The sequence below is a fragment of the Ursus maritimus genome, unplaced genomic scaffold, assembly GCF_017311325.1.
Source record: "Ursus maritimus isolate PB19 unplaced genomic scaffold, ASM1731132v1 scaffold_8, whole genome shotgun sequence".
In the NCBI taxonomy this organism is placed as follows: Eukaryota; Metazoa; Chordata; class Mammalia; order Carnivora; family Ursidae; genus Ursus; species Ursus maritimus.
In genome coordinates, this window is record NW_024426996.1 from 77,909,767 (window position 1) to 77,935,176 (window position 25,410).

The 25,410-nt window shown below is 45.6% G+C and overlaps 1 protein-coding gene across 3 annotated transcripts in view; it reads left to right on the forward strand.

Annotated features, from left to right (window-relative positions):
* Positions 1–25,410, forward strand: part of KIAA0232 (KIAA0232 ortholog) — an 82,992-nt gene that overhangs the window by 36,944 nt on the left and 20,638 nt on the right. For 2 of the 3 annotated variants that reach the window (XM_040624941.1, XM_040624942.1), the window contains exons 3-5: positions 12,695–12,832; positions 24,139–24,205; positions 25,317–25,398. In XM_040624941.1, coding sequence (XP_040480875.1) covers positions 12,695–12,832; positions 24,139–24,205; positions 25,317–25,398 — 287 coding nt within the window. Of the gene's footprint in view, positions 1–12,694; positions 12,833–24,138; positions 25,399–25,410 lie in introns of those variants that run through there. The other variant, XM_040624943.1, reaches the window with a different exon arrangement.

Consider the following 25,410-nt stretch of genomic DNA (forward strand, 5'->3'; position numbering starts at 1 on the left):
CCTGTTGTTCGTATTTTCCTGCTTTTGCTTTATTTCTCTCCTCTTGTTTTGATCCTTACCCTAAGTAAATTGGCATGCTTCTTAAGATTGGACTTTCTCTTAGATAGCCGTGATAGTTATAAAATTCAGGAAAATTAACACTAGCGCATTAGTATGTAACATACATCAGTGTTCCTGTTTTGTCCACTGTCCCAGTAATATCCTGCATCACAGCTTTCCCTTTGTCCAGCATCCTGGTGGAGACCACGCACGGACTTCACTGGTTGCTCCTCTTGACTCCTTTAGTCTGGAATAGTTCCGTGCCTTTCCTTTGTGGCTCATGACGTTGACATTTTTGAAGATTACAGGCCAGCTGTTTTGCGGCATATCCTTTGACTTCCGGTTCTTCTGATGTTTGCTCCATTTAGAGTCAGCTTATGTGTGGATGGCAGTGACGTTCCCTTCTTTCCCCTGCACCACAGCAGACACCCACGACGTCAGTCTGCTTCATGGTGGCATTGCTGGCTTTGGTGATGTCTGCCGGGTTCCTCCGGTGCAAAGCTGAGCACTCGTCTCTGTGTAATCATCAGGTGACCCATGCGGAGAGATTGGCACTTCTGCTGTGCCTAGATGATTCTGCCAGAATCACCTGTAACTCTGCTGGCTGCAAAGTGGGGATTTTTCTAGCTCCATTGTCCTTTCTGCATGTAGGAGTTGGCATTCTACTGTAATGCCTTTATCTTTTTTAGAATCAGTAGCCCAGTCATGTAGAGAGCACCACAGCACGCCCAGGGCCGCGCCAGGCCTGTGCGGTAGGGACTGAGTCAGCCTTCATACCGTACCTTGAAGGGGAGTATTGTTCTGTTTCCCTCATGTGGAAATGGACTTTCAGAGGTTTGGTGATCTGTGGAAGGCCACACAGTAACGAGTCAGGACGGAAACGGGTGTCTGTCAGACCCAAATCATGTGACCATTTTTATATTAGAGAGTTTTGTTGTTTCTGTTTGTTTTCATACATAACAAACTATAATTGAATGAAAACACTTTATTGTAAAGGCAAGCTTTAGAAACTGGGTGGAATTGGTTTAATGTTTTTTAATGTACTCGTGGTTTGTAGAGGTAGGGAAAAATTCATTTGTTTCAGTTCACATTTGAATTATGAGTTGAGTCCCTGCAAAATCAGAGTGAGTGCCGTGGCAGCAGGCATTGCCAGGAAACTCAGAGCATCAAGTCTCTAACTGTTAAAATAGATTTGAGTTAAGTTGTTTCCAATAAATAAATAAATAAATAAATAAATAAATAATAAAAAAATAAAAATAAATAAAAAAATAAAAAAAAGTAGGCTCTACGCCCAGTGCGGAGCCCAATGCGAGCTTGAAGCCGTGACCCTTAGTTGAGGACCTGAGCTGAAACCCAGAGTTGCACGTCTAGCTGACTGAGCCATGCAGTTGGCCCTCAAAAATATTTTATAGTCTTACTTAAAATTGGCTAAAAGGGAAGCTTACAGTAAAACTGTAATTTAAATGTGGGAGTTTACTTTTCTTGCCATGAGGTTGTGCTAGGTTGATGGTCAACAGCAAGTTCCCCATAATCTTTCATGAATAGGAAGAGTTATTTTAGGAAGATAGGACTCCCTTTCACTACCCCATTCTTAGAACCCCACATGTTCTTAATTTTCTTCTATAAATTAGTAAATTCAAACTACCATGCAAGAGTTTATTAAAACATTTTTAATGTCTTTATATGTTAATGTTCTCAGCATCATGAAATCTGTATCAGGAGCGTGTGATGGTGGCGGAAAGCCCAGCTTGGTCTCGCTTACGCGAAGTGGTGGTAAAGTCAAGCACTCGCACACCACGCAGAGGGGGCCAGCCGCAGGTGCGCACTCACGCCCCCGGCCCCGCGCCTCTCCGGCAGCCTCGTGCTCCCCACCGCGTGGGTGAGGTTCACACACACACGGTGGCAAAGGTGCTTGCTTGGGATCGCACAGCCAGTTTGGGAGCCTTTATTGATTTAAAAGCTTGAAATGTCCCGGGGCGCCCAGCCGGCTCAGTCAGTGGAGCCTGCGACCCTTGATCTCAGGGTTGTAGGTTTGAGTCCCATGGTGGCTGTAGAGATTACTTAAAAAAACAAACAAACAAACAAACAAAAAAACCCCACAAAAACCTTGAAATATCCAGAGGCTAGGGGTGGCCTCAGTGGCAGCTTAACCCAGGGCCTTCCATAGAATCTTTGCCCCCCCCCCCAAGCTTGCCTTATCTATTGCCTTTACTCTCAAGCACATCCCTGCCCCCCCTAGCCCCGGACTCCACTCTCATTTGTACCAGTCCAGCAGTGAGAGCAGGGGCTCCTGGTTAGGGCAGCTTGGTCATGGCACGATTCCGACCCAACTCCTAGGATGAGGGGACTTTGGCTGCGCTACAAGCACCTGGAGCCATAGGAACTAAGAATTGGAGAAGATGGCGCCCACAGGTAGTCTGGGGTGATTAGGGTGCTGAGCTGTCAAAAAGCAGTCCTCCGGGTGCCTGGGTGGCACAGTCAGTTAAGTGTCCAGTTCTTGATTTCAGCTCAGGTCTTGATCTCAGGATTGTGAGTACCAAGCAGTACCTTTGTTAGCAAACCTGCACTGATACATAATCACCCGAAGTCCATAGCTTATGTTAGGATTCACTCTCTGTGTTGAGCATTCTCTGGATTTGGGCAGATGCAGGGGAATGACATGTATCCATCATCACGTTATCCTACAGAGTAGTTTCCCTACCCCAGACATCCTCCGTGCTCCACCTGTTCATCCCTCTCTCCTCCAAGCCCTGGCAGCCATTGATCTCGTTACTGCCTCCATAGCTTCGCCTTTTCCAGACTGTTACAGAATTGGGATCACACAGTATGTGGCTTTCTCAGACTGGCTTTTTTCACCTACTAATCTGCATTTAAGTTTCCTTCAGGTCTTTTTGTGGCTGGGTAGCTCATTGCTTTGTGCCACTGAGTAATACTCCATCATCTGGATAAGTCACGGTTTGTGTACTGAAAGACATCGTTCATGTCGTAGCCTATGTCAGAATTTCCTCCCTTTGAAAGGCTGTATAATATTCCATTGTAGGAAAATGCTGCACATTTTGTGTATCCACCTGTCAGTGGACGCTTGGGTTTTTTCCATGTTGTAGCTATTGTGAATGACACTGCCATGAATATGAAACAGTATTTCTTTGAGACCCTGCTTTCAATTTTGGGGTGGGAGGGTGGTATGTACTCAGAAGTGGAATTGCTGGGTCATATGGTAACTGTGTAAACAACATTTTTTTTAAAGATTTAATTTATTTGAGAGAGAGAGAGAGCATGAGAGGGGGTAGGGGCAGAGGGAAAGGATGAAGTGCACTCCTGCTGAGCAGGGAGCCTGACATGAGATCGTGACCTGAGCTGAAGGCAGACGCTTAACTGACTAAGCCACCCAAGTGCCCTCCTTTTTTAAATTTTTGGAGGAACCTCCAGCAGCTACACCATTTTACATTCCCACCAACCGTGCACAGGGGTCCAATTTCTCTGTAGAATCACTCACACTTTTGTTATTTTCTGGTTTTTGATAGTAGCTATCCTGATGGGTGTGAGGTGGTATCTCATTGTGGTTTGATTCACATTTTCCCTGACTGATGATCAGTGATGTTGAACATCTTTTCTTGTGCTCACTGGCCATCAGGGGGTCTTCTCTGGAAGACCGTCTGTTCTTGTCCTTTGCCCTTTTTTTTTTTTTTTAAAGATTTTATTTATTTATTCGACAGAGATAGAGACAGCCAGCAAGAGAGGGAACACAAGCAGGGGGAGTGGGAGAGGAAAAAGCAGGCTCATAGCGGAGGAGCCTGATGTGGAGCTCGATCCCATAACGCCGGGATCACGCCCTGAGCCGAAGGCAGACGCTTAACCGCTGTGCCACCCAGGCGCCCCGTCCTTTGCCCATTTTTGAATCAGGCTATTTCTTGGTGCTATTGAATGTTGGGAGTTCTCCATATGTTTTAGTGTTAACCCCCCATCAGAGACATGGTTGGAAATATTTTCTCCCATCCTGTGGGCTCTCTTTTTACTCTGTAGAGAGTGTCTTTGATGTACAAAATTTGAAAATTTTCATTAAGTCCAATTTGTCCATTTTTCTTCTGTTGCCTGTGCCTTTGGTGTCCTGTCCAAGATATCACTGCCAAAACTAATGTTGTGAAGCTTTACCCTATGTTTCTTCTCAGAGTTTTACATATCAGCCTTTGATCCACTTCCGGTTAAATTTTGTATATGGTGTGAGGTATGGATCTAATGTCATTCTTTTGCAGGTGGATATCCAGTCTTCCCAGCACCATTTGTTGAAAAGACTGTCCTTTTCCCGTGAGTGGTCGTGGCACCCTTGTTGAAAATCATTGGACCACATGCGCGAGGGTCTATTTCTGGTCTCTCTGTTCTATTCATTTGGACTAGTGTCTGTCTTTCTGCGAGTAGTGCACTGTTTTGATTAGTGTAGCTTTTGTTGCAGTTTCTTTAAATCTCGTAATTGAGTTGTATTTTCTAGCTCAGAGTCCATCATTCTAGAAGTGTAGTTGCATTATTGTATTATTTGTATTGCTGGAGGCTATGTAAGAATAATCCCAGTGCTGATTGCTGAGTGGGTCTGATGACTTCTGCACTGGGCACAGCTCATTTACTCCTGGAACTACTTGGTAACATGCTCTTGCAGTCTGTCACCATTTTTGAGTGTATCTCTACCTGGGGAAGCTGGCATCTGCAGGGTTCGCCTGTAAGATCATTGTCCTCTTTAACAATAACTACCACAAAATCTGACCTGTCCTGGGTTCCTCAGGTGTCTCACTGCATTTGCTGTATTTCAACATACATTTACTCAGTAGACCCTGATTAAGTAAACCTTACACATGGGGAATATGACAATACAGTCAGAGAAGGAGTTAGCACTGTGGATGGGCACACAAATTCATGTCCATAGACTCCCTAAGATACCATAATAAAAATGTGGGTTTTTTGGGAGGGGATAGAATCTTTAAATGGGATAGAGAAAAGGTTTTTAATCTAAATAATTGCATTTTTTAAAATAATTGCATTTTTTAAATGCTCATGTCTGCTTTTTTACTCACTACGTGGATGCCTATGACATGCCAGATGCTGTGACAGGCACCAGGAATACAGGTCCTCAAGAGACAGCCGCTAGTTTCAGGGTCTGTGAAACACTCCCACTGTAGAGCTGGGGACACTGTGGATGGGGGACAGTGGCAGTGGGAATGACAGAGGAGAGACCAGTTGAGCAGTTGGAGGAGGAAGGGAGAGTGCATGCGAGGTCACAGAGACAGGAAGGCCCTGTGTTGTGAGGCAGAGAAGAGCAGGGCAGGGGGTGGGAGTGGGGGGTGAGGCTGGGAGGGTGAGCAGACCGATTCTGACCCTGATGAACCTGGTGTGCTGTGTTGGGGGTTGCGCTTCAGCCCCGGGGACAGACCCGCTGCACTGCAGGATGGCATCTGTGCTGCTAGGTAGACGCAGTGGGCAGCTGAGGGCAGGGAGGCCCGTGAGGAATTGTCACTGTTGACTAACAGCCTAGCTGGAATTCACCTGAAACTGTGCTTGAGTTTTAGAGGCAAGACGCCATTCTTTTGAGCAATGAGAAGTGGATTTATTACTTAGGCCCTTCCTCAAATTGTGGCTATATCTTTTATTCACAGGCAACCAAAAATTTAGCCTAAATTGGCTTACGGGGGAAAAAGTCTCCCATAACTGAATTTCCAGAAGTAGGGCTGCCCCGAACCTGGTTCACTTCAGAGCTTTCCTGGTGTCATTAGAGTTTCTGCCCTGCCTCTCTGCCTGTCTCGCTTTGGCAGCTTGGTTTTGTAGCCAGCTCCCAGGGACATGGAGGGCCAATAAAAATGTGCACGGTTCTGGCAGCCAGAGGATGTGTCCCCCCCCCCCCTTTCTTTTTTTGCTCATTTTCAAGTGCCCATGTCTGATTGGTCCCATGCCTGTGTGAGCCAATCTTTGTGACCGAAAGGGTAAAACACACTGATTTGTATTCAGCTAGTTAGGGTCTAAAGATGGGGTGGCACTAGTCCCATTCAGACACTTGATGGCTTTGGTTTTTCAGGGCGCTGTTAACAGGAAGGTGTGGGAGGCAGGGGTGGGTGCCGAGCAGCTAACAGCAGACGTCATTATCCCAGCTGTATTTCAGAATGGCGTGTTCTTCTTCTTCCTCCAGTTCCTAGCGTTTCCTTTTTGACAGAAGGCAGCAAGAGAAAGTCAATCAAAACTCTAGCCTTATGTCACCTCACAGTAGTGTCTGGAAAAGTACTTGGTAATAGATTTTCATGCTGAGAATGTTCTTTCACCATATCTTCTTTTGGTACTTGGTAATTTTTTCTGTATTTAAGATTACGACTCTGAGAAATCATCCTTGATTTTACTGAGTTTATGGAGTAGATACTTGGCACATGGCCAGTATTTTTTGTTTGTGCCTAAGTGGACTTGTACTGAGTATAGCATAGGGGACTAAAAACATTATAAAAGAGAAGTCTCTTGAACCGTCTTTTTGTGCTGTGTTCTTTTAAAAGCTGATTATTAGCTCAGTGCTATTGTTTAAATAAGTCCTAATACATTCACACACTACATGAAACCAGACGAAAAAAAAGGGACCTCTCAAATACAGTAAGTGGAGAAACCAGAATGCACAGAAATGTATCTGCTATGGTTTGTTCATGTAGCTTTTGCTACACACTTGATAACGTTGCTGAATGAAGTCAGCCTAAAATTACAAGGCAAAACAGCACGTATCTGCAAAATTTATAAAGTCACCCTAACAGCTAACATTGTTTGACTGACAAATAATGGCAGGCTGCTTTGTACATTCTCATTCTGTCAGAAGTGAAAACAAGGGGCACTCTCCCTGCTCCGGCCCAGCTTGGTGGTGGGATGTTGTCCAGGGTCCCACTGTGGTGCCAGCTGTGGTTTCCCACTTGACACAGTGCAGAGCGATCGTCTGTATCTTCACATCTGTGTAACTGTTCAACTGAGAAGCTTCTACGTAACTTTCACTTGGGGGTGACTACTCTGCACAATAATGACATGTGAAAAGGCACACACTGAGAGAAGAATCTAACAGTTTTATAAATGTCCTCTAGACAAATAGCATGTTTAATTAAACTCATGCCTGTGGGTTAATACCAGTATTCGGCAGATCTGTTTGTGTGAAAAGACATTTTCAAAGACGAAATACACCAAGTCTTACTATAGATCAGCATTAACAGGCAGCTAGGTAAGGAAAAGAAAAGCCCTTCAACTTGGAAAGGAAGAACTACAGTATCTCTGGTTCGCAGATGACACAGTCTTGTATATAGAAAATCTTAGGAATGAAATTAAGGAAATTCCATTTACAACAGTATCAAAAAGGATAAAATACTTCGGAATAAATTTAATAATAAAAGAAGCGCAGGGGGCGCCTGGGTAGCGCAGTCGTTAAAGCGTCTGCCTTCGGCTCAGGGCGTGATCCCGGCGTTCCGGGATCGAGTCCCACATTGGGCTCCTCCGCTGGGAGCCTGCTTCTTCCTCTCTCACTCGCCTGCTGTGTTCCCTCTTTCGCTGGCTGTCTCTCTGTCACATAAATAAATAAAATCTTTAAAAAAAAAAATAAATAAAAGAAGCGCAGGACTTGCACACTGAAAACGTCACCGAGAGAAATGAATGTAGACCTCATAAATGGAACGGCCTCCTATGTTCATGATCAGAAGACTCTGTGTCAGTAAGACAGCAGTGCCCTGCCCACTGATGTGCACACAGCGCGGCCCTGTCAGAGGCCCCACTGCCCGCGTTGGCAAGAAATTGGCAAGCTGATCCTAAAATCCATAGAGACCTTTAAAGGGGCTCAGAATAGCCGGAAAAAAAAAAAAAAAAAAGAAAGAAAAAGAAAAAAAATCTTGAAAGAAGAACAAAGTTGGAGGACTCACACTTCTCAATTTTGGGACTTACTACAAGGCTCCGGTAATCAAGACTGCTTGATACTGGCATACATATGCTATAGGAAATGAAACTGAGCGTTCAGAAATGAACCTGTATATTTATGGTGAGGACCCTGCTTCTCCCTCTGCCTGCTGCTCCCCCCAACTAGTGCTCTCTTTCTCTCTCTCTCTCTCTGACAACAAATATTTTAAAAATATAAATAGATAAAAAAACAAAACAAAATAAAATAAAACCTATTCATCACTCCCATTCAAGGGGGAGACCATTCAAGGGGGAAAGAATAGTCTTTTCAACAAAAGGTGCAGAGACAACAGAGTAGCCACCTGTAAAGGAAGTTGGACTCCTACTTCATGGCACAGGCAAATGTTAACTCCAGCTGGTTTCTAGACCTAAATGAAAGGAGCTAAACTATAAAGCTCTTGGAAGAAAATGTAGGAGTGAATCTTCATAGCTTGGAGGAGGCAGTGATTTCTTAGGACACCAAAAACAAGCAGCCAAAGACCTCAATAGATGAGACTTTATCACAATGAAAAACTTCGTCTCAGAGGACATCAGGAAAGTGAAAAAAACCTATAGAATTGGAGAAAATGTTTGCGAATCCTGTATTTAATGAGAGACGTGTGTTCAGAATAAATCATTTTAAAATGGGCCAAGTGTTCGAATAGGCCGTTCGTGTATCTTCTCTAGACAAACGACAGTGAGCACACGAAAGGATGCTACCCTTCGTTAGTCGTTAGGGAGATGAAGGGCGTGATGAGACTGCTCCTTGCGCTGGGATGGCTAAGATAAAACCCCGGCGAGGACGAGTGTCAGTGAGGACGTGGAGCCCTGCGACGTCGCTGGTGTGCTGGTGAGATACAGCTGCCCTGAAAGTAGCCTGTCAGCTCTTCAGAAGGTCGAACACGGAGATGCCGTGTGACCCAGCAGTTCTAATTCTAGGTGTATAATCGGGAGAACAGAAAATACACGACCATACCAAAGCTTGTATGTGAGTGTTCGTGACAGCCAACAGGTAAAACAGTCCAAATGCCCACTAACGCGTTCACAGAGGAAATGCGGTGGGATATTATTCAGTCAGAAAAGGGAGTGGAGCATGAAGACGGGCCATAACCTGTATGAAGGATGAGCCTTCAAAACCTCGCACTGAGGGTAAGAAGCCAGACACAAAAGGAAGTCTGTCATATCATTCCAGTTATATGAAGTTTCCAGAATAGGCAGATCCATAGAGACAGCAAGTCAGTGGTTTCCAGTGGCTTAGGAGAGAGCAAAGTAGTAATGGGAAGGGACTGCTAACGGTACAAGGTTTCATTTGGGAGTGATGAATAGGTTTTATTTTATTTTGTTTTGTTTTTGTATTTATTTATATTTTTAAAATATTTGTTGTCAGAGAGAGAGAGAGCACTAGTTGGGGGGAGCAGCAGGCAGAGGGGGAAGCAGGGTCCTCACTGAGCAGGGAGCACAATGCAGGACTCAATCCCAGGACCCTGAGATCATGACCTAAACCGAAGGCAGATGCCCAACTAACCGAGCCACCCAGGCACCCCTCTTCACTCTTTAAGACTCCACTTCAGTGACCCTTCCTTCTGTAGGAAGCCTTTGCTTACCAGCCAGGCCAAGAAAAGAATGTGCACCTTTTTAGGCTTCCTCAGTGCTTTCTATAGACCTTTCTAGTAGCAACAACCGTTCCCAGTTGTCTGCCTTCGTGCCTGTGTTTTGCATCACACTGTGCGCCTCTGGCAGGCGGGCCTCTGCTGCGCTCATTCTTAGTGCCCCGGAGAGGACACTCAGTCATTGCTGGAGGAATGGGTGAGTCTGCATTCACAGGTAAACCTAGGATGCCAAGTAGGAGGCGAGAAACCCCTGCCAGATACCTGTCCTGCGTGAAGAGCAGCAGGGGCTCTTTCGAGTTTCTCCGCTCTTGACAATTTTCCATCAAAAAACCGTAACAACAGCAACTTTTTTTTTTTAAGATTTTATTTATTTGAGAGAGCAAGAGTGAGCGAGAGAGCACAAGCAGTGGGGTGGCAGAGGGAGAGGGAAGAGCAGACTGCCCACTGAGCAGGGAGCCTGATGCAGAGCCCAGTCCCAGGTTACTGGGATCATGTCCTGAGCCGAAGGCAGACGCTTCACCCACTGAGCCACCCAGGCGTCCCAGCAACTTTTGACTATTAAAGAATATGACCTGATTATAAGAAAAATCAGAAAATAAACTTAGTGTCCTTCTCCTGCTCACCAAGAGATAAGCTCCTCAGTGACCTCTTAGTTCATTTCTATGAGACCTTTTAGTGCATATTAATGTGTGTATGTGTGCGTGTGCACACGTGTTCACACAAAATGAGATTGTTCTGTTGGATAGACTGTTTCTCTTACGAATACTGTGGATGGCTTTCTTTGTCAATAAATATGCTTCATAATCTCCTCAATGGCTACAGTATCTCATGGCCTGGATGAAGTATACCTTATTTAGCCAAGTCTTCCTTACGTGGCGTTTAAGTTGTTCCTGCACGTTTGCCTTGGTTGACAGCACTGTGATCAACATCACAGTAGCGAAGTCTGTGCACACAGTGGTGATTATTTTGTTAGGATAAATTCTCAGAAATAGAATTATTAAATGGAAAGTATATGTCCATGGGGTGCCTGGGTGGCTCCGTCGTTAAGTGTCTGCCTTCAGCTCAGGGCGTGATCCCAGAGTTCTGGGATCGAGCCCCGCATCAGGCTCCTCCGCTGGGAGCCTGCTTCTTCCTCTCCCACTCCCCCTGCTTGTGTTCCCTCTCTCGCTGGCTGTCTCTCTGTCAAATAAATAAATAAAATCTAAAAAAAAAAAAAGTATATGCCCATGCTACTAGAAAGGTCTATAGAAAGCACTGAGGAAGCCTAAAAAGGTGCACATTCTTTTCTTGGCCTGGCTGGTAAGCAAAGGCTTCCTACAGAAGGAAGGGTCACTGAAGTGGAGTCTTAAAGAGTGAAGAGGGGTGCCTGGGTGGCTCGGTTGATATGTATTGTCACACTGCCTCCAGAAAGAGCACCTGTCCATGTGAACTGAGTTTTGAAAGTCCCTTCTGTCTGTATAGTAAAACTTCATTAGGACCTTTGAATGCGTGTTACCTCTGGTGAGCTATAATGTAGCTTCGGTGGAGAAACATGTTTCTAATCTCTGATGGGAGGGAGAGCCAGTCTCAGCAGCTCAAACAAAAAAGAGTCTTGTGTTCCATCATTACACAAATAACCTTTCTACTTCCTTTTATATACTATGAACAATAGAATTACAGCATTTCTTTCTGCCTTTGGAAGCTTCGGGTCTATGTTGTTATGGTTCTGTCCGCTGCTCCTGTTAGAGGACAAACCCTATCTCCAGAAGATATCACTGATAAGGAATGTCAGGTTTCAGGTGTAGTCCAGCCAAAACCGTCAGATAAGTGGAAATATACTGATAGTACTTACTTGGCCATTAAGTACATTTTCCCTTGGAAAATTGGAATTGGTACCATGTAGCCAGAAAATATGTTTTTCAGGTTCATGAGATCTGCAAACATGCCCAAGAAATTAAGAAAAAGTATCCTAATTATGATGGGTGTAGAGGGAGGGACTGTTCTCCCACTCTTGTCTGGTAGCGTAAAAGTAATTTTTATGTATTGGATCAAAGTAAAAATTGGGTTAGACAGTTGATGGTGTATGATTTGATCTTTTAAAATCTTTTGAGTTTCTTATTATGCTTTTCCTTCTTTATCTCTTCTTATTCATATATTCTTAACCATGTCCTGAGGGCCTGCCGTAGGCCACATCATCTTCTAGGTCATTTTTAAAATTTTGCCATTGTCTGTCTTTCTGATCTTTTTTTTTTCTTATTGTCTGTCCACTGGTTTTAGTCATAATTTGTCAAATGGAAGACTTTTTATTTATTTTTAAGTGGTGGGCTTTTTAAAAGGAAAACAAAGTAGCAAAGCGATTAAAAATATTAAAGTCCAAGTTTAGGGAAATAGTATAAACTTGCATCTTAGAATATTCTATAACCAAAGAATTTATGGTAATGTCGAGGTGATGCTTACAATTTAGTAAGTTAAGTCAAATACAGTATTCTATAACTAGCATGAATTCAAATCTGTGAGTTTTAAAGCATACAGAAAAGACCACATGAAGCAGAACAAATTATTCTAGTTTTCACTGGGTGGTAGGATCATGGATGATTTTGCTTTCTTCCCACTTTTCACATTTTCTTCAGATTTTTATTATGGGCCCATGTAACCAAGGGGAAAAATAAACTTATAATGCCAACATAAAATATTTTATATCTGTTGTTTTTTAGATTACAAGGTAAAGAAATAGGGATTGAACCATTTAACTGTTAAATGTTAAAATCTGATAGTCATATAAACACTCATTATCCAAGAGTGAGAAGCACAGAAGACATTTGATTGGGTATGTAGTTTAGAATTTGCTTATTTATGAAGTTTTTGCATTTACATACAAATGTCTGAGTTTATTAGCATTTACTGAATGTCAGTGGATCATATTCCTTAAGGTCATAAATAAATCATAAATAATATAATGAGAATCTGGGTAATAGATACCTAACGAATGACTATTCCAAAGTGCTCAGGGTGACCATGTTCTGTGGTCTCTGAACTTATAGCGATGAATGTACTTGGGAATGTGTGTGAGCGTGTGGGAAGTAACAGTGTTGAAAACTTGCTGTTTAGTCTTGTTCACCGAACTCTGTCTAATCTTATTTTAGGAGAATGACATCTTCCTGGGCTGGGAAAAAGGAGCTTACAAGAAATGGGGAAAGAGTAAGAAAAAGTGCTCAGATCTGACTCTAGAAGAAATGAAAAAACAGGCTGCTGTCCAGTGTCTTCGCTCTGCTTCTGATGAAGTAGGTTCACATTTGATTTCTAATACTTAAGAGACGAAGAAAGAGGTGGGTTTTTTTTTAAAGTACACAAATAGAGCATCTTGACTGAAGAAACTTAGAAAAATAGCACTGTAATGTGAACAGTATCACTTTTTCCTCTAGGGCATCTTAATGCATAAATGAAGTTGTATTAAAAGATATTCCTTTAAAGTACTATTACAATTAGAGTACACACCAAATTATATATCCTTTCTTCCCCGTTAAACATGTTCCATCTTTTTATTACGTTATCTGTTCTTTGTAGCAGCTAAGTTCTGTTTCATCAGATAATATTCCAACAGCAATATAACACACTCTTTATTGCTGGATATTTACTTAGCTTTTTTTTTTTTTTTTTAAATAGTAATGTCTGTGCTCAGACTCATGACTCCTGAGATCCAGAGTCACGTGCTCTACTGACTGAGCCGGCCAGGCCCCCCGTTCAGCTGGCTCTTTATTGTCTGTTACCCTCTCCAGTATGTTTGCATGTGTGGCTTTTCCATATTCTAGATTATTTCTTTTGGATCCATTCCTAGAAGTGGGATGATAGCGGTTTAGTATTTTAAGGCCACTACATTTGCTTATGATTCATAATTTTTTGTTTGTTTTTAGAATATAAGATATTTTTTTTAAAGTAAGTTCTTCACCCAACATGGGGCTTGAACTCATGACCCTGAAATCAAGAGTCGCATGCTGTACGGACTGAGCCAGCCAGGCACCCTGTATAAGATTATTTTATTATATTAATGTTTTAATACTTCATGAAAAAAGTATTTGTCATGTCCTTTAGTATCCTGAAAGAACAAAATGGTTTTAGAATATAATCATCCATTTAAATTAACACTATGCAATTCTTTTTTCTTTAAAGATTTTATTTATTTATTTGACAGCGAGAGAGCACAAGCAGGGGGTAGTGGCAGAGGCAGAGGGAGAAGCAGGCTCTCTGCTGAGCAGGGAGCCTGATGTGGGGATGGGATCGTGACCTGAGCTGAAGGCAGATGCTTAACTGCCTGAGCCACCCAGGTGCCCCAATACTATGCAGTTCTTATTACTTACTGTAAGATATATGCTTGGAGATCCTGCTACTTAGAAAAAAAAATTTTTTTTGCTTTCACCAGTTATTTGAGATGATATGGTTTAAGTACCTTTTATAAAGCAGAGTTGAATTGAAAGAGATCTGTCCTCCAGAAACTTCTTAATTTAAATGGGTGATTATATTCTAAAACCATTTTCTTTCAGAATGCTAAGGGACATGACAAATATTTTATGTGAGTATGAGAAGATGAATAAACCAATCCTAGGAGTGTCTACTGGCTGATGTTGGGATAACCAGGTTTGCCACACTGGGTAATCTGTAGAGGTGTCTTCTTCATGACTCTCGCCGAGCACACCCGCCTCCTGAGGCTTGTGCAGTGCGTCCCGCTCAGCTCGGTCTTGTTCTGCTCGTGCATGCCTCACATCCTCCATTGCAGTTGTTCGTTTCTGTCTTCCCTCCGTGCCTGTGCTCCTTGGGGACCAAGACTGGGAGCTCCCTGTGTGCTCGTCTCCTGGTGCCTGACAGCATGAGTGCTGTCTTGGGGGAGGCGCCGACTTTCTCTTGAATGGAATTGTGCACTCAGGTGTCCAGGAGTCTTCCCTTGTCGCCCCGACCCTTCCTGTTCTCCCCCACTGGGTTCCTCTCCCCATCCCTTTGATTTTTGACTTTTGATCTCACAAAATTGCTGCATCCTAGACTGTGGGATAGGGATTTGGAAGTTAACGTTCATGTGGCTGTCTTCAGAACTGTTTCATTGCGAGTGGGAACATCAGGAACCTAGTTTAAGAAACAGTGGGAATAGACGTAGGGCTATCTCACTGAAACCAGGTCTGGAAATGCAGGGCGTGAAGAGCGGCCTCAACCGGGAACAAAGTGATTGGCAGCCAAAGTCGTTTTCTCCTATGATGCACAATCTCTCATTTGCTTCTGGGTCATTCTGCCTCTCTCTGAAGTCTGACTTTCTCTGCGTCAGCCAGCAGCCACCGTGGTGAGAAAACCACCCTGCCAGCCCCTGCCCAGCACCACTGCTGAAGGCTAGTATCCAGCACCCTTCAGCTAGGGAGAAATGTAGTTGGCTGGGCTTGGGCAGAAGTCCCCCTGATTGGGTGAGCTGCAAGGAGGGGCCCGCGTTGCCTGGGGGTTCGCTCCTGGAGCAGGGGCGGTGCTGAGAGGAAGGGGGTGGTTGGATAGTTCGCAAAAGGTATTTTCTACCTGACATTGAAGGGAAAGTAATTTGGAGTTGAAAATGGCGGGTGGTTTTTTAAAGGAGAGGTCAGTTCAGGTAAATTCTTTGAGTAAAATCCAAAGAAGCTGCTGAGTCATGCTTGGAAGGAAAATGTAAGTCAGGAGTTTCAGCCTGGGAGAGGATCTTATTTCTGCTTTGGACCAAAGTTGCTGAGAAATGACTCTTGCCTTCGACTTAACGGTGAAGGGAAGTCGAATGGAAAATCAGGGCGCCCGACATGAGCCATGGAAGTGAGGTGTACAGGCACCTTCTCCTGACCTAACACAAGACCCTGCTCCCCTGCCTTGGGGTGCTCACGTCTGGGTCATCGTAGCTGAGCGTGATGGTGCCGGAAAGGACTTGGTGTGAAGGAGGGACAGTGCAGGTGAAGGAGAGTGGTTCTTTCCATTGTTGCTTTGGAAGAAATGCTTTCCTTTGCCGGGAAGTCAAAGGTGGGATTTTTGTTTTTAAGCCCAGTGAAGTCTTCTTGTCCAATTTATTCTTCTCATTTTACAAAAAAGTGTTGCGTTTGTTTTTCTTAATGATGGCTTTTAATATTACCAAATGAAAATGAGCTGAGTAAGTGAATGAGCGAGGCACGTACCAGGAGCTGGGTTGCACTTGGGGAATGAAGGAAGAGGAAGTAGGAAGTGCTCAAGCCCCATTGCCTTTTTCAGAGCGCCTGCGGCTGCGTGCGCATCCACACACGGACTCCTGAAGCCGGCTCTCCAGATCTTGGGGAGTCAATGGAAAGAACTTGAAAAAAATCCCTCTTTCCTATGGCCTGTAACAATAGAAAGGAATCACCGTGGATGTTCATAAACTGTAGGCTGTATGTCCCCAGGCTTTTCTTTTTAGATTCTGTCTGGCAGCTTCAGTGCAAATACAGGTATGAAGAGGGTCTACATAGGAAATTAGAATGCAAAAGTTTTGTTTTCTGTATTGGCCACAGTGAACGTTCGCATATGGGTATGCTGTTCATTTCCTAAATATTACGGATAGTAACATACGTGGTACTGTGCTTTGCTTTCCCACCCGGTCACTGGCAACTGACCAGAATCGACAGCCACGAACAAGTTTACAGTCCATTGAAAATGTTAATGACGTAACTGCAAGATAGCAACATAAATGAGGCTGTCATTACATTAGGTAGGTCGCTAGGGGTGATGTTACGCACTGCCCACAAATTCTTCCCTCGCGACTCTCGTGTGTGCGTGTGCGTGACTGTTACAGGCTCCGCGTTAGGTGTTCCTGTAAAAGCATCCATAGCGCCACTCTTCACTGCGTCGTGCTTTCAGGAGGATGGCAGACTTCCCCGACTCCACTTTTATATGCTTGTGAGGTGACGCTAGGTCTCCTCCCGCCCTGTTCCTGCAGCAAGTTGTACCCCACATTACAGCACATCTCTTTGACCTGCTTAGCCCAGTATTTTTCCTAAGAGACGTCACCAAAACAGTAGGAAACTCCGTTATGTCAGATTTAATTTTAGACATTGAAGGAAGTTTGGCAGCACCTGCAAAGACTTGGGGCAGTTGGTATTGATTCCCCCAGGTGGTCATGACCTTCGTGGGCTTTGCTGCTGGTGAAGTCCCGCTGAAGCTGCCGCTGCTGATTCTCTTCCTTTGCACCTGCAAGTGACTAGCGCTTCTCTGGGCTCTTTCTCTAGCATGTTTGCATCTGCTTTGGTTGCCGTCCTACCAGGGCCTGTAAAGGGGATGGTGCCCCTCATGCTGCCCCCAGATGGCTGGTTTCATTAAGGGACGCTCTCCTGAGCTATTTCTGTCATCAGCGGACATGGCATGTGCCTGATGTCAACTATATCCAGACCTCTTGCCCCATTTTAAAAACCATGAAACGGTGTTGGAGTTTGCCGGCTCTTATTTTTTGGAATCCTCGAGTTTCCTTGGTTCTGTTTTCTCAGTCCCCAGTGATGGAGCTTTTTATATTGTTTGTTTTTGTTTTCATGTTAATAATGAGTTATGTTTCTGTTTCTTTCCGCGGAGCTCCTGAACGGCATCAGAGCTAGTATTTTGCCACCCATTTTGGGCATCACTGGAAGATGAACCGCAGCGGGCCCTGTTTGGGGAGTAAGTCAGGCTCACAGTGATGACTCAGTGAGGTTTTGGAAGTAGTACTGCTGCTCACCCTGGGCAGCTGCTCGGCCTGAGCCCGTCGCGGGGCCTCACAGAGGGATTGGTGCCCCGGGTACTGCGGGGGCTTTTTGCAGTCACTCCTATTCCCACAGTGACCGAAGCCCGCCAGTAAAAGCACGTAGTGTGCATCTTCGTATTTGCGTATGTGTTGTTTATATGCTGTGCGGGGCTGCACGTACAAAAACTGTGTTTCGTGGCAGTCTGTTGTTGAAGTTAATTGTGACAATATATATCGCGTCTTTGCCCACTGACTTTTGAACGTATCTCATTCTGGATGATAATAAGAGCATCAAAACAATGAGAAGTAACATTTGTGGAAGGCTTAAAATGTATGAGATTCTGAACATTGCAAGAGGTGAGGCTGTGCTCCCCCTGTAGGCCAGACCCCTGAGAAGCAAGTCAGTGGTCGCTAAAGCTGAGGAGGCTCACGGTGGCTGTGCAGCCAGCCCGGCCTCGGCCTCATCTCAGTGTCGATGGAGGGGAGGCAGTCAACGACATCTGTAGGCCTTTGGGGGGATTTTGGCTTTTCTTCTGGGAAGCAGTGAAGTGTTGCTAGTGTAACCTGACTTCAGTGGTGATAGGACCCTGCGGGCCACCGCTGCACTAAGATGGGACAGGATGGGGCAGGGGCAGGCTCTGAGAAAGTGGTGGTCCAGAAGGTAGAGTACAGTGAGAACTAGTGGGATTCAAATACATTTTGAGGGTAGAGCTGCTGACAGGACTCGATTTGGGGTGGAGAGAAGGGAGGAGATGGGGAGGACAGCTATGGTTTTTGATCTGAACAACTGCAAGAATGCAGTTTTCGGGACGTCTGGGTGGGGTGGCTTTGTTGGTTGAGCATCTGACTCTTGATTTTGGCTCAGGTCATGATCTGAGGGTTATAACATCAAGCCCCGCCTCCGGCTCCATGCTTAGCGCAGAGTCTGCTTGGGATCCTCTCCCTGTGCTGCTCCCCCTGCTCACACTCTCTCTCGCAAATCCCTTTTTTTTTTTTTTTAAGAGATTGAATTTATTTGTCAGAGAGTAAGCACACAAGCAGGGAGAGGGCAGTGGGAGAGGGAGAAGCTGAGCAGGGAGCCTGACACGGGGCTTGATCCCAGGACTCCGAGATCATGACCTGAGCCAAAGGCAGGCTCTTAACTGACTGAGCCACCCAGGTGCCCTTCAAATCTTTTTTAAAAAAAAATGCAGTTTTCATTTCTGAGGAAAGGAAATTAAGGAAGAAGCACTAATCTGTGGGTGGAGGTATGAATAGAGCTTTGAACGTGAGCCGCTGGGAAGAGGGCCACGTGGAGACTAGGAAAGGATGTCTGGGTGTGTCTGGGGGCTGTGTGGTTCTGGGACGAGGTGGGATAATAGACCATTGGCTTGTTTGTATATCTTGCCAAGACCCGGAGATCTCAGGTCTCCAGGGCCAGGGAGGAAGCTGACTAAGTACGATGGTAGGGAGCGGTGAGGCCTGCCAGGCACAGGCCCATCTCAGCGCTAGCTGGTCGTGGCCATGGCAGGTGCAGGCCTGGTTGGGGCCAGATCTTCTGATCTCTCTTTAGAAAAGGTGGGAAATTGTGGTTTTTACAAGAAATTCCTGAATATCAAATGTCGAGAAGTGAGGATACGAGAAAGGACAGAAACGGGAGCTGCTACTATGAAATCTGCAGTTGTGGGCGCAGGAGGGTGAACCAGCGGCCCGCGGGCGGGGGCTGTGCTGGGGGGTGGTGCGCCTCACCCCCTGCCACAGACCAGGCAGAGCACAGTTACCTTTTTCTAAGCCTTCGTTAATCACGTTATTTGATCATTACTTGTAATAGACGCTGACATCCTCTACTGTTTATGACAAATTATAATTGTTTTCTGTCCATCATTCTAAGAAGACATGGATCTTGTCTTCCCTGGCAAGTAGTAGGCATCCGATGGTATTTATCCAGTGGATATTTCTCTCCTCCTCTCTACCTTATTCTAGAGAGCAGGTATAAATAAGAGCTGAAGGCAGCCAGTGGGTAGATTTTTGTAGATCTTCCTGTGGTCGAGGATGGGAATCACGACCCTCATGCAGGCGCCTTGGCAGAAACTGCTTTTTGTTTGGATTTTTAATATTTTTTTTAATCTTTGAATGGCTGTAGGCCAGAGATATTTTGTTCTTTCTGCAGATCACGTGCTTCATCCTCCACTTCCTGTTGCATTGTAGCTGACCACATCACATATTTCTATTACTTCCCTGGCCACTGAAGGCATGAGCTTATGAACCCTGTTTTAGATTCTCAGTTGTCTCACTTGGTGCTCTTTTGTTTATTGGCTTAATGTTAACTTAGTTCTAAATTTTAAAAAGGCTTTTAAAATGGAAGTGATCCTTTATAGTTTATTGTCACCAGTAATCGCCCTCAGTATTTAGTTGGGCTACTTCCCACTAATTTTCCAACTCTGCTTTAGAAATTCAAGTCTGAGGGGTGCCTGGGTGGCTCAGTCAGTTAAGCGTCTAACTCCTGATTTCAGCTCAGGTCAAGATCTCTGGACCGTGAGACTGAGCTCTGCATCCGTCTCTGCTCTGGGCTCTGCTCTGGGTGTGGAGCCTCTTTAAAATTCTCCCTCTCCCTCTGCTCCCCCCCCCCAGCTTGTGAGTGCACTCTGTCACTGTCTCTCTAAAAAAATAAATAAATAAAAATAAAGATCTGAGATCTGAAAAATTGTAAAAGAGCTCCATCCGTTGCAGGGTAGGAGTATTTGGAAGTGTGTACCGTGCTTATTGCTGCATGACAAAGTACCCCCCAACTTCATCACTGACACCAGTAGCTGTTTTCATTTGCTCACAGTTGTGTGGGTCATGTAGGGCTCAGCTGGGAGGTTCTGCTGCTGGTCTTGTGTGGGGTCTCATGCTCTTGCAATCAGATGGCAACCAGGACTGGGAGATCCAGGATCGCTCTCCTCATTTGTCTCGTGTCTCTGCGGGGATTACTAGCTGTGACCTCCTCATGGCTAGTACAGGCCTCTGTACAGGCAGGTGGAGCCCGGAGGTAGCTTTCCAAGAGCACGTGCATCACATTTGCTGGTGTCTCTCTGTGGGTGGGGCCTATGCTGGGCTGAGTGCCAGGTGACATGGCTCGTCGGGGGCCCCAAAGTGCTTAGGCTTTCCCCATCCTGGTGGGTACTTCTGGAGCGATGGAACCAGGCAGGACACCAAGCACCCGAGATGGTATGGGATGCCTTAATGGAAATTGCAGGCGAAAAGTCAACAGATTGGTGAATGAATCCCTGTCCCTTTCTTCTGTCCTGCTGCCGTGGTGCTGAAGGTCAGGGCTGCCCTGAAGAAGAGACGTTCAGGGGACAAAATGATCTCTTCAGTTCTAAAGTAGTAGAAATGAAAAAGCTCAGCAGAAGGGTTGGAAGGAGGAGCGGAGGGACTCCCCCAGGAAGTAGAACAGGAGCACTGCAGGAGAGAAGTTGGGGGGCTGGTGTAGGAAGTGCAGCAGCCACCCGCAGGAGACACATCAGCCCTGGTGTCACCATTTTCGGGTGTGGAAAGCCAGGCGGTGATCCGTGAATGATTTAGGTTAGGTCACGTGGTAAGCCCTGGAATGACGTTCAAACCCAGGTCTTTTTGAATCCCGCATTGCTGCCTGTGAATGGAACGGGCAGTTTGGGGTCCTTGAATGTCCTATTGGTTAGTGACCACAGGGTTGGGGTGGGAGGGCAATCCAGCGGTTGGGGAGTGTCCAGTTCAAATGATCTCTGCATAGAAGATGAACCTTTGAGGTGGATAGAATAGCAACAGGAACCTTAGAACGTGGAGAGGAGAGTTGACGGGGGACTGAGTGCGATTGCCTTTGTTTCCCTTCCATTGAGAAGGATGGGCACTGTGGAGAGGGTGGAGGAGGACTAAACGTGTTGTGGGAAGGGAGCACATAAAACATTTCCTGAAAGCAGTGGGACAGAAGCTGCCGCATCTGCCGGAGGCTCGGGCTCCATGGGCACGTCTGTGTTTTCAGCTCCACCCGCAGCCTCGGCGAGAGAGCATGGCTGTGCCACGGACTCCAGGCAGAACCCAGGGGACTTGGGGTGATCTGGGTCAGGTTAATTATCTTTCTTACTCCTGCAACCTCTGACTCAAAGCAGAGCAGAATTTAAATGCATTTTAGAAGAGGTGAATCTATTAATGAGATTCTGGAAAATGGAAAACATACACAAAATCTAGAAACGGCACCAACGTTTAGGTGACTGATGTGACAGGCACTCCGATGGCGCCTCACATGTGCGTCATCCTAGTTTGCCCTTGTGAATCTTGATGGGAAGTGTTCTCAGCGTCCTGCAGCCCGCTGTCCAGTGAGTATGTGGCAGGGTGGGGATTCAGATACATGCCCCTCGGCCATTTCCTCTGAGCAGCAGGCATTGTTACAGTGTCTACTGCAGGAGGACAGGGCCCTGTCTCTCCATGGGTCACGCCTGGCCCAGGGGTGCTCATGACCATTTGTTGACCGAGTGAGTGCTACACCAGTGAATGCTCATGCATTCAGAAACTGGCCAGTCTCCACGTGTGCTTCCCCAGTTTCCGGATTTGGAGGCAGTTGCTTGAATTGTACCGTGCTCTTACTATTTGGGGGGGCTGGCGGCATTTTTACATGTTATTTGACGCTGGGCAGTGACTGTAGGTGATACCGTTCAAAAAAGCAATTCATGAGTTCAGTTGTAAAATGGTAGCAAAATGTTAGCAGTATTTTCACCTATAGCATCTTCTCCCTTACAGTTGTCACTGTTACTGTATTCCTTTTTTATTTAAAAATTTTTATTTATGAGAGAGAGGAGCAGAGGGAGAGGGACAAGCAGACGCGGTGCTTGATCTCACGACCCTGAGATTACAATCCGAGCTGAAACCGAGAGTCAAATGCTTAACCGACGGAGCCGCCCAGATGCCCCTAATTTATTTTTTAAGATATGGTAGGCTCTCAGTATTCTTGAGTGTCCTCGGGATATGATATACTATGGAAATATGAAGCTAATAGTTTATATCATAATTGGGAAAGTCAATGGAATTTCTCATTAACAGCACCAAATTAACAGTGCAGAATGCCTGCTGGGAGATGACCGGGTACAGTGCTGCTTTGGGTACCCCTTTTTGTGTCTCAGTTTACAGTTACCACCCTGCAGTCTAATGATTATGTGTAATCTAAGTAGGATGCTGTGCGAGTCAGGGAAGGAAGATGGAAGCCTAGTGGGGAGAGCCTGCCCTTAGGTACAGAGCTAAGGAGTAAGCTCGCTGTTTCGTTGCCCTTTATATACGAGAGCAAATATGTATACTTCTCAGCTGCATTACTGCCGAGAACAGCTCCACTGTACAGATGTGTGGACATAATATCCGAGGCAGAGCGTGAAACACAATACCTCATCCCTCGGTTCTCAGGCTTGTTCCCCGTAGACTGTGAAGTGGCCAGCCGCCGTAGGGTCCTGGCCGGAGTTGGACAGGCGAGCCCGAGAGGCTCGGGTTTGTGCACTGGAGCCTGGCACCGGGTTTAGAAGCACAGTGACATAGGCTTGCTGTACAGAACAGCACGCAGCAGGCAGTGTGTCAGCTGATACCAGTGTTAGGTTTGTGGTCTGGAGGAAATGCAATAAAACAGCCCCACCGAGCACCCCTTGAACGTTATGGTAAGCGGAGGCTTTCTGATGGGATTGTGGCGGCCGAGCAGTGTCTATGACTAACATTTGCTACAGGTTTTCCGAGTGGTTTCAAGGGAAGGACAGCTCTTTTGTGGCCTGTCTCCCTGTCGCCCTCGGGCCTGTCTGCCCACTAAAAGCTGTGATCTGCCGTGGATAGCGGGTGGATAGCGGGTAACTGTTGGTGTCTGCAGTTAACCATTTTCACTGTGCTCTGTTTCTTGCTGTTCAAACTGGAGCTGTGCGGTTTCTTGTTTAGGATATCTATAATACTTGTGCTGAGTCATTTTGAGTTCAGTGAATGGGGAAAAGTTCTATTTTTAGCCCCTCAAGGCCCCATGAGGGCAGCGGGTTGGGCAGAGTCACGCGCACCTGTCCGGGTCGGCCCCCCCAAGAGAGACTCACTTCTAACTTAAACAGGACTTTTGAGCACTGAATAAAGGTCCTCAGAAGTACGTTTGCTCTTCTCGTACCCTGTGAAGGATTTTTCTTTCTTCCCTGAGAAAGAGAAAATTGTTAAAGTTGAAAAGTCTACATGATGAAGGATTATTTGTGCCTGTTTCTAGCATTCTCCTTTAAACTTTGGCTCTTCTGGTTATCCTCCCTGTTTCAGGCTCCTGCATGTGCTGTCCTTAGCTGCCCCCCTCTGTGTGGAGCCTAATGCCCTGCTCGTGACCTTTCAGAAAAAACAAAGCTTCTGCACTCGCTCTCGGCCGGGGTGCCATGCACTGCTCTTTCTGTTGCCGTCATCAGTGTTCACTTCAAAAAAGAAAACACTGGCCTTCTTTTTTCTAGACTGTGAGCTCCTAGAGGAGCCACATGAGATTGTTGCGATTTTTTTTTTCGCCCTCTGTTCTGAGTCTGGTACAAGACCTTGCTCACGTAGATATCAAATACTGTTTTCAATGGCGACTGACTTTTAGCCGCATGATGGGCTTGTAGGTGTGTCGGCTGCACCGCGAGTGAGATGCTACCCCCCTGGGAGGACTGGCCATCCTGGGAGGAGCATTAATATTTTCACATTTATCAATGAGTGCCATTGACGGTACTGGATCGTAAATATGTGTGCTAGGTCAGGTCGGCAGACCTGCAGTGTTTCAGCTCTTGTGTGGTGTAAATATTGCTAACAAATTGCATTTGGAACATGGGAAATTGGTAAAAACCTTTATATTAAAATAAGAGTGTACAGGGGCCTGGCAGTAAACTAATGTGTATTTTTGTTCTTTCACAGAGCTCTGGGATCGAGACTTTAGTGGAGGAGCTCTGCTCCAGACTCAAAGACCTTCAGAGTAAGCAAGGTGTGTGCACAGCCTCCGGAAGACGGTCTGCGCACAGTGGGCTATGGGCGCCAAGGGATTTGACTCAGGAGACGCTAGACTTGGCCAGAGACAGACAACAAGAAGCAAGTCTTTGTGTTCAGTGTGTCGCCATGCCAGTATCATGCTGTGTCTTCAGCTGTTAGTGGCTTCTGGGTCACCCCTAGCAGTCACTTGTAGATAGATCCCTGCTCTTAAAGGAATAACTTAATTCACAGGTGCCCTCATGGGGGGGAGGGGTATGTTTTGTTTTCTCTTCACATCGAAGCACAGGGATCAGGAGCAATATTTTCTCTTTCCCATCCTTGCCCCCCCTGTCGGAATCTGCCTGTTGACACCAAGGCCTCCAAAAGTGTCAGCTCTATTTCAGGTTCGAAAGGGACTTCTGCCTTGACTCTCAGGTTTTTTGGAAAGGCAGTCTTGGGGTTCATTAACGTCCTTTTGACTCCTGAAGCCTCCCAGCTTTCTTGTGGTAACTTTTCTGCAAGCCCTTGCAGTGGAAGCTACATAGTAAGGTCAAGGGTCTTGGTTTCCTTGTCATCTTCATGGCCATTTTTGCTGCCCACCAAGCCTTGAGCCTTCCCGAAGAGTTTGTTTTTAACCGAACGCAGTCCCATGAGCTAAGCTGAGACTTCAGCCCTTCGCTTCTGTCTAGTTGACACCCAGCCCTTGCTCACCTGGATGTTGTAACAGAGAGCTGGTTGTAATGGGTTTTCTTTACAGATAGTATCCATCAAGATGGGTCAGGACAGAGTCCATCGGTGCAGGATTTTGTGAGGATCTCAACAGATGTTCTCTGCTGGTGAAATTAATAGAGGATTCCAGTCAATCAGGTGCCTCTACAGCACTTGATCAGAGATGAGGCAAACAGCGCTCCCCTCCCAGTCCACCGTTAGTGTGGTTAAGCTAGAGAATTCCCTCCGGGGCTGTGAAGAAAGAGATTGTTATTAAAAAGACAGATGGGTATAGAGTTCCTTTTAAGCCATAAAGCCTATATAAGTTCTGATTAAAGTAACTTGAGAAACTTTAAAAAACAGGAGCATTTATTAAGTAGATATAAGACCTATCTTTCTGAATTTTTGTTTCGTAACAGAAGAGAAGATTCACAAAAAGTTAGAGGGGTCTCCCTCTCCAGAGGCAGAATTATCCCCTACAGCAAAGGATCAAGTGGAAATGTATGTAAGATT